We start from the raw sequence: 16,472 nt of genomic DNA on the forward strand, positions 1-16,472 counted from the left end.
TTTATTTTAAAAAATATCTTGTTACAATTTTCTTGCTTTTCTTGTTTATATGAAAAGGCATGGACAACATTCTAGGATCAAATTTGCTACTAAATTTAAAATATTTTGACAGCCATATTTTTCCTTTTGGCATTCATATTTCAACCTTCAGACCTGTTCTTCTGAAAATGAAAGAGCTTCATTTGAATTCTTTCAAATTCATTCAAATTTCAATTTGAAATCTCTTCTGTAGAAATTCATTCCACTATTAAAAGAATCAACCTTTTGATAATGTGAAAAGTGACATTCACATTGCAGAGACAAATCAATTTTATTAACACTTCTGAATACTAAAGGTCTAGTTGCAGACCAGCTTTAGTTAATATTTAATTTAATATAGAGCATTTTGAATTGGCTGCTGCTGCGTCTGTGGGTTCAAGTTTAAAATTTGATTTTAATCTGTTTGAAAGTCGACTTGATCTAAATTTCTTGTTGAAATTTTTTATGCTACATCCCAGACAATCTTTTTTTTTGTGGAACTTCCATCATGTAGGCTTTAGAATGGAACACGTATATGTTAAAAATGGTAAAAGTTACTCAGCTGTTACTTTTCTCTGGAATTTGGAAGTCTATTCTCATAGCCCTTCTTTCAATACCTGGAACCAAAAGTGAACCTGAGCCAAGCAGGACAAGATGTAGATCAGCTCCTTCAAAAAGAAAATATTTCACTTTTTATCTCTTAGAATATTTATGGGGTTTTTTTTCTGTATGAGTGTGTTTGTTTGCTTGTTTGTTTGTTTGTTTGTTTTGGGAGGAGTTGGTGGGTTTGGTTGATTTTTGTTTGGCTGGTTTATTTGTTGTATTTTTCAGAGTTTTTTTCACTTCTAGCAGCAGGTAAAGATTTGTTTATTTCTTTTTTTAACTTTGAGGAACAGGAAAATATTTTCCCACCTAGTTCAAGGCCTAAACAAACAAAAACAACAACCAGATAAATAATGAACTTCCGTATTACTACCATTAAGTTTCATTTTATAAACAAAATGAGCTGCTTGTGCATCAGATGAGCCCGTTTAGGATCCCAACACTTTTTACAAAGTTATTTATTGGTAATGCCGTTAAAGCTGTTGTCTCATCCTCTCTACTAAAAGCCAAGCAGAAGTTGTGATATTTCATTTGTAGAGAAGGATTTTTGTCTTCCCAGGCCTTTGATTTCTGTTTAAAACCCATAATGTGCCAAAACCCCAAGAAAAACGTGAGCAAAGACACCCATATTTCTCCTGGCTGCCTTTGCAAGTGTTGCTACAACACATTAACTTCCCCAGAACTCACATTTCTATCAAGTGACATTCTGAATCTTATTGTAGAATCCACCCTTCTTCCTGGCCAAGGCTTTCAGCAGAGCAATAATCCCTAAAATCTGCCACGGCCCCGTGGTCGCTGCAGAGCCGGTGACGCCTCTCAGGGTATTTGGGAAGCCAAGAAAATAAATCTGTGCCAGATCAAAGCCAATCCCAGGGTTGAGTTTGTCCTGCCAGGAGCCCGGGCTTGTTTTTGACCAGAGGTCTATTTACCAAGCTCTGCAGCAGGGGCTCCAGGGTGTCCTTTTGACTAATAGCAGATAATCTTTCTTGTGTCCTGCAGAATGAAGATTAATAGACTTTCTAATTGCATTCAAGAAAGTATATTATGAGATTATTGCCTTGAAGTGACAAGTCATTCAGTCTAAAAGGGAAGAGAAATCTGATTTCTTCTGTAAACCTGGAGAAATACTTCTCTGACTAAGACAGCCAAAGCTGTTTCCTACAATATAGTGTACCCATTCTATATTTTTGTGCTCTATATTAAGAGTGTATCACTGGGGAAAAAAGAGCTTGCCCTAACATCTCAGAGGGTAGCACACACAAAAAAAAAAAAAAAAAAAAAAAAAAAAATCTAAAAAAACCCACAAAAAAGCCAAAAAAAAAAAAAACCGAAACAAAATGGAGACCCCAGCTTGCTGTTGTTTTCAAAATCTACTATCACAATTTTGTCATTTTTAGTGTATAGCTACAGCAGCATAGCTGTATGGAACAGGTTATGCATAATAATCCCTGCTGACAGATGGGCAAAGTCATTCTTAGAAACAATGGCTGAGTGATTCTGTCTTGGCTGCGTTTGCTACAAAAATAAGAATTACGCAGTCAGAGCTTTAAAACACAAGGAGAAATTTCCAGCCTTAACCCCACTTATCTTCTAGGCAGACTTAGCTTTGCTTACAGGCAGGTTTTCGTTAGTGTTTCAACAGTTCAGTAGTTATATTAATTATTAGTCACTTTGCAGTATCTGGTGTGCAAGCTTATCTTCACTCTGCTCATCGATCTGTAGCCCAGATACTCATACATTATTGAGACATTTTTATGTGCTCCAGAAAATATTTGCAACATTATTAATTACCCAAGGAAAGAAAAAAATAAAAAAGCAACCAGGTAAATAATGAACTTCCATATTACCACCATTCATTTTAATTCTAAAAACAAAATGAGCTGCTTGTGTGTAGATTATGATCCCAACACTTTGTTAAAAGATATTTATCAGTCCTGCCATAAAAGCTGTTGCCTCATCCTCTCTACTGAAAGCCAAGCAGAAGTTGTGATATTTCATTTGTAGGGAAGGGTTTTTGTCTTCCCAGACGTTGCATCACCAGACTTTGATTTCCATTTAAAACGCATAATGCACCAAAAACCCAACAAAAACGCAAGCAAAGACACTCATATTTCTCCTGGCTGCCTTTGCAAGTGTTGCTATGACATGGAAACTTCCCTAGAGCTCACATTTCTATCAAGTGACATTCTGAAATTTATAGTAAAATACACCCTTCTTCCTCTGCTTATATTTCAAACGTTCCTGTCTGTATTTTGGCCAGTGTTTCGCTGCTGTTTTACCCACTCCAGCACCTGAGATTCCCAGTATTGCTCTTAAGAAGAAAACTAAGGAATCTCCAGTGGGACAGAGCACTGTCATTCAGGAATTCCTACTGATGCATTTCCTTATAAACTTAAGATATATTTTGGTAAAATAAAGAGAGGCAACAGAACTATTATATTACTCCTATCCATATCTGAAGAGACTGGAAAAATCCTATCATTTCAACATGATTTGTTCTTTATTTAAAAGTTAAAAAGCAAGCAGAAATGTAAATAGTCAATATTTTAATTTTTTTTAAACAGTGCAAGTGTTCTTTTTGCACTATATTTTCACCCCTAGTCATAGCCAACAAATTTGATCAAAAGTTCTCACAATCTTTATTGTAAGTTCAATAAGAGCTAGTTCAGATCACATCTTCCAGAAATAAAGCTGCTTCTGATTATCATACAGGATGACAACATTTTTTGCATTTTTTGCCTTTTTGGATATTCTATAAAGGACCGAATGTAAATTAAATTTCTCATTTCCTTGTCTATTTCTGTCCATAAATAGGTACTGGGACTGGTGGCAGCAATATTCAGCTGAGGAACCTCACAGAAAAGCAGCATAACACACAGCCAGTGTGCTGTGTCATGACCATATTCATATTTTTATTCTCTCTGCTTTATTTTAATGGCTAATTTCTGTTCTGCCCTTGGCTTTCCCACAAGAATTCCAAGTGGTTGACCTCACACAGGACAGTGCCCTAGATTTTATCAGCTCTGGGGGTGCACTAAAGCAGCTCAAAGGCTTCTCCGAGCTCCACCAGATGTCTAAGCCTGCTTAATCACTGGTAATTTAATGGGCTATTTTTAAATATCCTGGCATCCTCAAGGGCTGATGGGCTCTGAGTGTCCCCCAGCAGAGAGACAGACGTTTTATTAGTGGTTTCTTGACTGTTGGTAACTAATTCAGCCAACTGTGTCATCTCTGCAAAAACCCTCTAATCACGATTACAGCCAGAATATCCCATGCACAGATGTGAAATACCCAGTGGGAGGAGAAAAGGTTATGGATTTAATCATCACTGATGTTATCATCTCAAAACTCTAAATTTCCTCTTACTACAGAGCTTAAAATACCTGGTGGTAACATTTCCCTTGCGAGTGCTCCCTGGTGAGTTGTGAGGGTGATCCAGATATGTGGAATTCATTCTGGAAATGGGCAACAAACTCCCTCTGGTGCTTTTGAAAATCCAGAATTTAAGGCTAAAATTTCCTACTTTTCTTTTTCTTTTTTTTTTCTTTCTTTTTTTTTTTTTTTAATACTTAATTTTTAAAATGCCAATGAAATGAGATTATTCACGGCTTAGTAAATTGTAGTTATGAAAAGTTGGTCTGCAATAAATAGACACTGCTCTGAAAATGTCCACATAGTTGATCATATATACCTGTTTTATCTGATTTTTTACTGAAGTGCTGAAAAAAATATTATAGTAATTTAGCCGGGTTTTTTTCCTCCTTTTCCAGTAATAGCCATAAAACAGGGATTATTAAGTATGTAAATAAGAAAGGATTCACACAATCTTCACTGTTACTTTCTAAGAAGTAACAGCTACTTAAGAAGTTGATGGTGGAAATAAAGTAAGTTTTCAGCCTGGTTGTGTCTTTCACTCCAAAATTTTCAACATAGTTGAAAAAAAAAAGTTGAAAAAATTATTATGAGAAAACCTGAGAGGTTTTTTTGATGGCCCATGAAGATTTACAAAGAAAAGGCTTCACCCCCCAGTTTATCACTTTTAAATAGTACTGGAGACAGCTGATGGTGCATGGAATTCTTCCTAACCTGTTTCTTCAGTGCAGTTACTGCAGCCATAAAGTCATTCAGAGGGAAAAGCAATTAAGAGCAATAAGAAAATAAGACCAGTATTTATTATCTTAGCCTAGAGGACTATAGGCATTAAAAATATAGTGACACAGTGTTAAAATCATGTTGAAGGTCTAAGCTTAAGCAAAAAAAAAGCCAGAAAAAAAAAAAAGTTCCACATTTTTAAAGGAGAAAAGGAGTGACTCTCCTGTCTTATTTTATTTGAAAGCAACCCATCTCTACCTAGGTTTGAGAAGAAGTTTAATTTTAAACATATGACAACTGGTATAGCTAATACATACCCAGTTAAATGAAAAACTTTTTATTTTATTTCATTTTATTTGGCCTAGGAAGCATTAAAATCCTGTATAGTGGAATATTGATCAAAATGCTAGAAAATGTTGCTTTCTATTAAATGATTATGGCTTCTAGAGCAATTCATTTTCTGTCATAACTTACTTTAAATTTTTTTAGGTTATATTATTAGATATTTACCTTAATAATATAGATTTAAGAGACTGCACAATAAAAACTCTCTCTTATGGAAGATCCTGTGATGAAAATCATATTTCTCTACAAAAGCATCTGGTTGCTCAGTTGTGTTTTTTTTTCCCCATAACAGTTTTTAGATCCAATTGGTCATGATGGATTATAGTTTGGGCTTGGTTTGGGGTTTGGGTTTTTTGGTGAGTTTAATTTTTGGGCTTTAGGAAAAAAAGCCTGAAATGCTGAGTTTCAGTTTACAAAACAGAGCGGCTGGTGAAATGTTTTTAGAAACATACAGATGTTGCACATCTGCAGCAAGCACACTGTACCAGCACTAATTTTCCTTTTCATCCAGATTTTGGGCATGGAGGAGAGTGCAAAGCTCCTTCATCTGATGCAATAAGGAGAGGAGAGCTGCATTTCTGCCTTTTTGCTGTGGACACTACAATCCTGTCCCTGCTTTTCTTAGGGTGGATGTAACACCTCTGACTGTGCCAGCTGACCCTGGAAAAATCAAGGCAATCATTAGATGTAAAATGAAGAGTAAATAACCTGCTCAGGACAGGTTATTTACTCTTCATTTATTTACTTGAAAAGCACATTGTTCTCTCTTGGTGGGGTCTGGTGTTCCAGCCATTATCTTAAGCATCCCAAAATAATCTGAGGCTTCTCTGTGATATCAGGATATTTTACAGGCAGGTTGCACTTTGGTGAATTAGCAGCTGGAGATAATTGTGGCCTTCTTTTTTCAGTCTCTTAAGGGTAAGAACTCTCCCCACCTTAGCAGTGCCCCCCTCCAGTTGTCATATTCTTTGGATACAGGTTTCTTTATTTGTGAAACCAGTGATTTTGTATTTGCCAAGGGGATTGAGATTGCTCAGCATTCATCAGTGTTATCTGATAGTGATTAAAAAAGAAAAAAAAAACCCAAACAACACAATCTACAGGATCATGAAGGTAAATAAAAGAAAATCAGTGGGAAAATATGGGACGTCTAAAATGGCAAGAAAAGCTGAACATAGGATTGGCTATACTGGGAACAGAACCATAATGTCTGTATAAAGACTTAACTGAACACTTTAAATACTGCTAAAATGATGAACAGCCTAAAGTCACAGTGAGCCATTTCACCATTATCTTCACTGTGAGACAGAGCCTGGCACTCCCTGGATCCTGAGGGTTCTTTCTCCTCCTTTGACACAGCCAGGTTGATGAGAAATGTGTTATTTTTAAAGACACCTTCACTTTTCACACGCTGGTTCACACGATGGGCTATCCTCACAAACCATGGGCTCCCTTCAGATTAAATTAAGCCAAAAGATGTGCTGAAAAAGGTGGTCCAGGGCATCTGGAAGTGAAAGCCCTGCAGCACAGCTGTGCAGACACCCTGTTCTGTGGTGCCAGCGTTGCAGATCCGCTCCCGCTCCCCTGTGGTGTCTGTCAGTGTGAATGCTGAATAAATGCGTCTATCTCCCGGTTTTTGGCATTTTGGGCCACATGGTTGGGTTTTGCCATGTGTTGGAGAACCAGAGATTGGCTGAGGTTGCAATGAACCTCTGGTGATCATCCCGTGAGCTGCACACCAACACTGAGCTCGTGCTGCACATCCAGGCAAGCACTTCCTTAGGAATGTTTCATACTCAGGTGTATTTATCTTTGTGCTCTCCTTAAATTAATTCTCCTCCAAACCACCCTGAATTGTCTGTAACATCTGAATCAAGGTGGGGAAAGGGAAAAGGGAATAGTTACAGCCCAAGAGGCTTCTTTCAGACACAAGATGCTAAACTGTCTTTTGATCAGCTGCTTGTAAAAATGTACATTAACTGTAGACCATGGTTCTTCTTGTAACCAACTAATGATCCTCTCAGTTGCAGACTAATTGCCTCTGCCTCCTTCTAAATTCTGCTGCACTGAAAAAGCCAGAGCCACATTCTAATCCTGTTAATCACATTCAGCTTTGAAGGGTACACACTGGTTGTGTGTTAATTCAACTTCTTTCCCTGGTAATTTGTTTGATTGCCTGTTACTTGCAAGCTGCACTAACTGAATAAAAGTGTTCCATGTCCTGATGGGAAGTTATGGCTTTCATTTAAGCTATTTTAGTGCAGATGTTTTACCTAGAAAGTGGTGTAAATTCTCCTCAACTTTCTGCTCTAAAGTAGTTTCAATACAAAGAATGGAAAGCGAGGTAGAAACTAATGAGGCTACAAAGTAAAATCTGTATTTCTTTAATTTAAATAATGATCTTTATTGCCTGAAGACTTCTCATCTGCTTATGAATAAAGAAGTAAAAAAGATGCTAAAATATGAGATAGAGATGCTGGTGTTATATCCTGTATTCTTTTCCTTAATTTCCAGCAATATGTGTTGTCTGCATTGTCATGACTTAGAAGAGAGTCTATTTATTCTTTTTTCTCTTTTTTTTTTTCAAAAAACAAGCCCACACACACATATACGACACAGTCCTATGTAATTCTTATTGAAAAAAAACCTGTGCAAATGGCAAATTATCTTCCAGCTTCCCACATAATTTTCTGTACAAGAGTGCAAGGCCATTGGATATGTCCTATAAGCACAAAACAATCATTACCAGGATATTTTTATTAAAACTGGATGTATGTGATAATAAAGATTTATTGTGATTCTACCTTTGGAATCCCCTGAATCTTAATGAGAATTTTTTTTCCTCCCTGTTCTGAATTTCAATGAGGGGTATCTGAGTGTCATGGCCATGTTAAATATTTGTGAAATCCTCTCAGCTCGCTTTCAACATTTTTAAAAATAAACAACTGGTTTTGTGGAGGCATTTTTTTCAGGCTAACAGGAGAGACATTGACTTTTAGTATAAGAAGCATTATCTGCTAAAAAAAGGTTACACTTGTAAAATGCTAATGTCAAAATTATTTATAAAGAGACTCTAAAGTTGACTCTGAAATGTTTAGTTCAAAAGCTGCCTGAAAGTGTGGACCAATTAGTGATTCCTTACCAGATCAGTCTGTTTAGAAAAATAGACTATTCATTTAGACTCCAAAATATTTGGAAGCAAGGTCTGGAGACCTGGTGTTTATTAATTCATGAAAGACTTACACTAATTAGCAGTGCTCATTTCCCAGGGGCCCACTTAGGCTGTGGAACCCAGCTCTCCTGCATTCCTTACAGAAGAAAAAAGTCCCTTCAAGCCATCCATGAAAGCTTCCAAAGCAGGATCCTGCTCTGATTGAGTCCCTCTCTCTCCCCATTGAACAAAAAGAACACAGTTTTTCCTCCCAGGGACACTTCCTTCATATCCTGGGGTGCCCCAACATTGCTACTGGCAGTAAATGATGGCAATAAATTAGCTCAAAATTCTTCAGCCATCTGCAGACCCTGAAATTCCCCTTTACTGTTTTGGTATCTCAATATTGAACATTTTAAGTCATTCCTTTCCTTAAAAGGATTTACCACTTATTTGCTGCGATTTTTTCCAATGTTGGGATCTCCAGGCTTCCTTTGTTTGGTTGCTCTAAACAGTGAATCTTTCCTCTTCTGTTCTTATAAATGTGCACTTAAACTTTTCTGGTTTTTTCTTCTTTACATTGTCACAGAATGCCAGGATGGTCTGAAGGGTTGGAAGGGACCTTAAATCCCATCCAGTGCCACCCCTGCCATGGCCAGGGACATCTCCCACTGTCCCAGGTTGCTCCAAGCCCTGTCCAGCCTGGCCTGGGACACAAATCCAAACCCCAATGTCCATCTTTCAAAGGCACTGTCCAGGACCAGCTGGAGCTGACTTCTCAAGCTCATTTATTGCTGTTTCTCTTCCCGTGATTAATTTCTTGTGCTCCACACACACATCCGTTCTTCTGCCCAGTCCCACATTCCATCCAACATGAGTTTGCTGAGGGGTCCCCAGCTTCCTAAAAATCCAGCACTGGATCTTCAGCATCTGATCAGCCAGAGATTCTTTATTCCTTCACTTTCTAATTTCTTTTTTTTCTGTAAAAGCATGTCAATCATCTGCTTGTGGAGTTCAGCACTCCTCTCACTTTACTGTAATATTTTTACTCTGAGTCTCTCTTGCCTGATTTAAGGGATAAATTTTAAAAAGCCGACTTCACAGCCATTTATTGTTTGAAATAAATCCATTGTTTTTTCTTTCTTCTCTACTGGCTCGTCCCATTGCTGGAGGACACAGAATGAAATCTCAGTTATACTATCAAATTTCAAGAAAATAACAGTTTTGGTAGAGAGTTCTACTCCTTCATTCTGCCTCTGAAATTACATTATTAGGTCAATTTACTTTTGTTATTGCATTCTCTTTCTTGATCATTTTAATCCAAGCATCTGGCCCAAATCTGTTACATTCAGTGTTGGGCTCTGGTTCAAAAAGAACTGATCACAGACGCGCTGACTCACGTGGAAAACCACTTGAAAGCTCAGATTTTATTAGGCTTTAAGACTCCTGCCTTGCATTTTTAAAAAGCATTGTGCAAAGATTATAAGATAAAGAACTCAAAACCACAAAAAATTCAAGAAATAAGAAACTTTGAGCTTTTTGGGTAGAAAAAGAAAGGAAGGCGTAAAGTGAGAAGGAATTTCAGGAGGAAAAGAAGCATGATGGCAAATGTTTTGAGGGATTTACTAAAGCACATGCTCTTGAAGGAAATGGAAAGGCACTTGGGCAATCAGCCATGTATTCTGATTATCAGCAGCACGTGGGAACACTTTTTAGTTGCAGATCATTCCCAGTGTAGATTAACTGGGTTTTTTGGGGGGCCATGTATGACATTCAGCACAATGGAGAAAGGTGTGAGATTATTCCATGCTGTGCCATTAGGTGGTATCAAAAATAAATTTAAAAAGAAAAAATTGGGAAATAAAGGTAAATTGATTGACTTGGCGCTTGGACAAGCAAATTGTTATCTATGGTGTCAGCAGAGGACCAAAGCTGCACCATTTTGCTTTGGTGTGTTGCAAAACCAGACTGGAAACAGATAGTGTTCTAATTATGTTCTCCTCTGTTTTATTTTTTATGTATTTATTTATTTTGGGAGGGGGGAGGTTTGATGGGTTTTTAAAATTTGTTTTGGGGTTTTTGTTTTCTTGTTTTTTTTTTTTTGCTCTGGTTTTGTTTTGGGGCTTTTTTGTTTGTTTGTTTGGGTTTTTTTGGGGGGTTTTTTTGTTTGTTTTTGGGGTTTTTTGGGGTTTTTTTGTATATTTTTTTTTAATTTTAAACTCTTCTGTTCAGATTGACCTACTCATCCCTACAAAGATCACTGGGATAATCACCCAAGGAGCTAAAGATTTTGGCCACGTCCAGTTTGTGGGGTCCTACAAGCTTGCTTACAGCAACGACGGGGAGCACTGGAAAATATACCAGGATGAAAAGCAGAAGAAGGACAAGGTAAAGCAAAGATAAAAAACGGTATTTTGGTTGTAATGACACCACTGGTGGGAGTCTGCAGATTATTTCATTGGGTTCCACATGCAGGGATCCACAGGTGGAGTCAGAGTGAATAAAGGAATCACAAAACATAATGACAATGGTATCACACCTACTAGTGACATGCACCTGATTTAGTGCTGTTAAATGCATAAAACTTTACAGTTCTTCATTATCCAAAAGTATTTCTTCATTTAACCCTAGAGCAGAAGGTGTATAAATATCAGTGTATTTTTATATTTAAAAAAAAAAAAGGTGTTTCAATGCATTTTTTTGTAAGTATGAACTATTTTCAGTGATTTCCTGTGAAGCACATCCCTGTTATCTGGCCATTTTGGACAGGGTTTTTCTGGGGCTTTTTTTCTGGAAATTAATGGTTAGGCTTTCAAATACCCACTGAAAATATTATTTTTATTATGCTATAAAATAAGAAACATTTAAAAAGTTTCACAACTTCCTCTGCAAATGTTTAATGAGAGGCATAGGGAAAGTACAGGTTTGTTGATCGATTTACCTGGAAGCATTTAACTTTTCTCATTATATTCATTATACCTTCCCTTTAAACAGTATAGCACTTTTATACTGAAAATACCTGAATTTCATAAAAACATCTGTTAAGAAAAATATTACAGCATATGCATCGCTTAGGGAAATGTTAACCAAGATGACAAAATGTGAATTATTTATTAAATGTCTTAGTAGAGTTATGTCTGATTGAAACAGAAGATGAATTTATTGAAATACCAGATGGCTGATGCATCTAATAACATCTCAGTAAATCTGGGTGCTCGGGGTGATAAATGTTCAGATTTCCACTTATATTTCTCAGTAAAGATAAAAATTCTTCGGGAAATAAACTGACATATTCCTCAGGTAAGTCAATTAAATTAATTTTCTTTCGAACAGTGAGAAAGTTTTGATGTGCATCAAAATGTTCTGTGTGAGTACAGGGAGACCTAATGATGAGGGGCTGGACAACTCCATCTGCCACGTTGCACAGATTTTCACTGATTGATTAAATGTCATTGATTAGGGGAATGTGTCCTAAATTACTGGATTGAGCATTTATGTATAATATATATCCTAAATTATTGAGTATTTGCATGGCTGTGTTTGTGTCTACATTGTCAGGCCCTGCTGTTCAGATGTGAAACTGTGAATTCCTGAAACCCAAATGTCACCTCACTGTGGCTTTAACCTAAAACTGAGACTTTTTTCCCCCTAAAGGATTTTAGATGGGGAAAACAAAATCAGTTGGTTTAGCCACCTGGCTCAGAGGGTTCTGCCAGCAGTTACTTTTTTTTTTTTTTATTATGGATGTGTTTGGTGTAACTGGTTGTCAGAGAAAAATTGGAAACAAACAGCTCACTTTTGGCAGGCATACACAAATACATTCAATTTAATGACAGGTAGTGGCTTCAGTACTTTCTGCACATCCTATTTTAAATCCCTGGCATTTAAAAAGGGAGGGAAAAGTGAAAGAAATGTCCTCCCTAAGCCAAACTTGTGCTTGCATTCATTTTATTGTAAAGGACAAATGGGTTGGAGTCCCTGGTGATGACACAATCACAGCAAATCTAAAAGAAAATGCACTCTGACTTAAAGTACTGTTCCAGTCTACATTTGTTTGTACCATTGGCTAAAGTAATTAAATTGCTTTTGCCTTCTTCATCAGATGGACTGTTAATTGCTACACATATATTCCATTAGAAACAATGGGAAACTCTTAATCATTGTCTCATTTAAACATATCACAACCTGAATTAATTAACATACCTGAGAATAAAACTGGTGCATTACGATTCTTCAACAAGTCAAGATAATTTAAAAGCACAACAAGATCAAATGCACTTCACTGGAAATTAGAAGTTAGGATTTCTGAATCTAAATTTGTACAAAATAAATAAGTTCTCTTGATTTGAATCTAGACCTCAGCCTTTGATACACAAACATCAAATTAAAATATCTGGGGTTTGGGGTTTTTTTATCTATATCACAAACATCAAGAAAAGTTCAAAGTTTGATGACAGAGTCTGACTTTCCAGAAGTCACTGGACTTGGCAAATCTTTGTAGGATGTAGGACTGTAAAGGATTTCAGGACAGCACTAAGGCATGCACCTTTTGACCTCCTCCTACACCCTCAGCAGAAAATGGGATTCAAGAACCCCCAAGCCCCTTCCTTTCACCTTGGAGTAGGTGCAGACATGTAAATTTCAGAGCTAAGGCTTAATTCTTTCACCTGCCCTTCACCTCTGACAAGGCTGTACCATCCTCCATTATTATTATTATTACTATTATTATTATTTAATACATTCCAAGAGACAGATTGTGATGAAAATTCTATAAACAGTCAGCTCCAGTGTTTAAATATCCTTTAAAGTGGAAAGGTGGATTATCCTCCTTGCTGCCATGCACTCACCCTGTTCTCAGAGGACACAAAAAATATGATTTTATCTCCATTTTTTTCTTTTTGTTTTGGTTGGAGTACCTCAGTCTATTTCTTCTCGGTTTCCATCATCCATTTCCTGACTGAGAATGCATAAATTTCTTCAGCCAGAAGAATGGACTGTCACCGAGTAAACCTTTTTTGACACCAAAATCCCCTCCTCACCACCAGCTGGGGGGGTGCAGTGCTCCAATGGGATTTGGAGAGAAACTCTGGTCTGTGTGCACTGGGACAGAAACATAAATTAAAAATAAAATCACAAGGAGAAAAAGAAATGTTGTACCTCATCCATGAGGAGCAGGAGAGGAACACCACTGGTCCTGTCTGACATTACCACCTTTGAACAGGATCCACTGCAATTTCTTTATCTTAAGGTGAGATTTTCTCCCAAATGCAAGGAAATGGGGAAGAAAGAAAAATAACCCAAGAAGTTTTCATGGCAAAGTGAAAATGCCATGAAATGTTATATCTGTTTTCAGGAGATACAGATAGAGAAGAGCGGTAAAAGGTAGATATCAAAACTATCAACAGCAGCAAGCATAAATTACTCATATTTTACCCTCATTAGTTCTATTTAATAACTTAACACCTTGATTTATTCTATGAAGGGCAGAACACTTAGATTTCTTGTTTCTCCTGCAGGTGATTTAGTCACCCTGTACTCATCCTACCTTGTTTAACATCAAAAAAGTTTAGGGGAAAGGTGGCTCCAAAACATTTCAGGGAAAGGAAGACAGGATGAAAATGAAAAAAAAAAAAAACAACTTTTAAAGTCACAGACAAAAAAAAATTATGGAGATTCTGAATTCCTGTGGCTGTTCACTTACATTCCTCATCATTTTCCGAAGTTCATTTCCAGAGGAGAAAATTACTGGTCTCTTGCATTATGTTGTATACAATACATTATACTTCATTTATATATTTTTTATAAATACATTAAATATCATCTCTTGCACACCCATGTGCAGCCTGTAAATTGGGTCAATCCTTAACAAAACAGTGGTTTAGAGGAGAAGGAAACAGGGTGTTCAGTTTTTGCACTATTTCACATGGTAAAGCTGTTCCAAGAACAGTGTCTCCTGCACCTCCTGCTTGGCTTCTGCTATTTTAATGGCCAGTCATTTCATTTCACCTCTGTGCTGAATTCCTATGAGTGCAGACAAAAGGTACTGGCAGGAAAAAAGAAAAAAAAATAAAAAAGCAAATGGAGCCTTTCTCATTCGTTTGAAATAGTTTTACTGAAGTGCCTGGAAAAAATATGAAAACTTTGCCTGTTGCCATCAAGAAGCAAAATAAATTACACTGCAGGCTGTCACATAGGAAGAAAATATATTTTAGAAGCAGGACCAGAGCTAATAGCTATCTTGTTTTTCTCAACTAGAGGTCAGTAGCTCACTGTGCCTCCAGAGCTGAGGACATCCAAACCAAATCTGACCTTTTCCTTCTTTTTTTTTTTTCTTTTTTTTTTTTTAATCACATTCCACATGTGATTTATAAATTGCACAGACTGCTGTAGGTAACTCAAGGCCAGCTGCAGTGTCAAATGGCATTTCTGAGGCTGTTTTTTTACAGGAAGATGAGAACATTTGAAAGCAGCCTAAAGGAGTCTGGCAGTCTGCAGCACTGCCAGTCACCATCAGCCATCAGCAGTGCAATTAACTGCAGGTAGACAATATCCAGTATGCAAATGGCCACTGGGTTTGTGCACAAAATGATGAACTAGTTATAATTTACACATTTCTGAGTCTACAGTCTGTTGGCAGGGTGAGAGGAGAGAGGAACCTACTTCTTAAAGAAAAGTTAGATCATGTCAGGTTAAAAATCTTTCTGCTGGATTTGCTAATGCTTTTTTCCTGATGATGTCTGATTATTATAATATCTGGTTTACACTGGTAGATTCAAGTCCTACATATAATTACATACTTGGCACAGGAAATGAATTTTTTTGAGTAATATTACATAAATCATTACTATTTGTTAGCATTATCTTTTATAATAGTTGTAATTTCTAATCTATGTGGCGTTTTTATCTGCACTGCTTTAAATTATGAGTGACTTCCACTACTTTGAGCTGAATTATTATTATTTGTGTCAGGTGAAGATCTAGCTTTGCTCACTTCAGGTGTGCCCTGACACCACACCAAAAGCTGGGGGAAGACAACATAACAAAAGACAAAATGATCATTTTAACAACCTACCTTGAACCTCTGTAAGCATTTCTGGAGGCAGGTTGGTCTTCAAAATATTTCTCTTTTTGGCTTTGAACCTCCTATAAGCAGTGGACTAAATGCCCATTTTTTTTTTGTAGCATCAACATGTAGATCACATGGGAAAGACAGTATGAAAATGTTAAAATATGTTTCACAAGTTTTCAAGTTTTATCTCCCTCTATCTGCTCTGAACATGGAGAAATAATAAAGGCCATGTAAAGATATTCATGGATATGATATGTGTGCACTTTATGTATAGTGACTGAGAGAAAAAAATTACTTTTTCTCCTCTTGTTCACTCCAAAACTGCATGTGCCCACAAACACATCCATGTGCTACCTTTATTTTTCTGAATATTGAGATGTTCTGCACTGAAGAAAACTCCAAACAGGAGCCATGACTGGATATTCTTTATAAAATATTCTTCATCTAATATGAGCAGGATTAACTGCTCCATGAAATAACATTTTTAAAATATTCTGCTTGGTGTGAAAATGTTTTTAAAGTACAGCAGACAGCACTCCTTTCTCCAAGCTGCTAGTCTTCAGCTATTTCTCCTAAATTATTCTGTTTTACAACAGTTTTCTTTTAAAAATTCTAATCAACTTACATTGTCATTATCTGGATTTTCTGCTAACGCCATAAAACACTTGGTTTACATTGATAAATTTAACTGAATATTTGAAATTAAGACATTCAAATTGCTTGCTGGACACAAGTATAAAAAATATTTGTTTGTATTTCAGACTTTTCCGCAGAGAATATCTATTATAGTCTATATATTTCAGTAGAGAATAGACCTATTTTCCTGTCTTTCACTCTTTTTCCATCAAGTAATCATATTTAAAAGTACAGCAGCCTTTTCTGGCTTTTTTTTTTTTTAACTGCAGTTTCAAGAGACTGAGTTCCAGCGGTGTGTGTGGAGGGTCTGCATGTGTAAAACTGCTAGACCTGCTGAGTAAATATTCCAGCAAGTTACACCTTCTGAGTGTGCAGGCTGACATAGACAGATACAGACACTGTAAAATCTGAAACCTTCTACAGCAGGGTTGGCAAAAAGGAGCTTTTTGATCCACTTGTACAAAAGAAAAGTCACTTTGTAATGTGGCAGCCGCTGGTTTTGGGGAGGGTGAAGCTCGGTCCAAAGGAAGGAGCATCCTGTGGGTTGGAATGATGCCT

General features: G+C 36.9%; 1 protein-coding gene across 3 annotated transcripts in view; it reads left to right on the forward strand.

The window, feature by feature from the left end:
* The window catches only part of EDIL3 (EGF like repeats and discoidin domains 3), a 237,245-nt gene that overhangs the window by 213,329 nt on the left and 7,444 nt on the right, over positions 1-16,472 (forward strand). For all 3 annotated transcript variants that reach the window (XM_002189898.7, XM_030258476.4, XM_072922905.1), the window contains one exon: positions 10,442-10,597. In XM_002189898.7, the coding sequence (XP_002189934.2) occupies positions 10,442-10,597 (156 nt within the window). The remainder of the gene's footprint in view (positions 1-10,441; positions 10,598-16,472) is intronic.

This window comes from Taeniopygia guttata, chromosome Z (assembly GCF_048771995.1).
Source record: "Taeniopygia guttata chromosome Z, bTaeGut7.mat, whole genome shotgun sequence".
In the NCBI taxonomy this organism is placed as follows: domain Eukaryota; kingdom Metazoa; phylum Chordata; class Aves; order Passeriformes; family Estrildidae; genus Taeniopygia; species Taeniopygia guttata.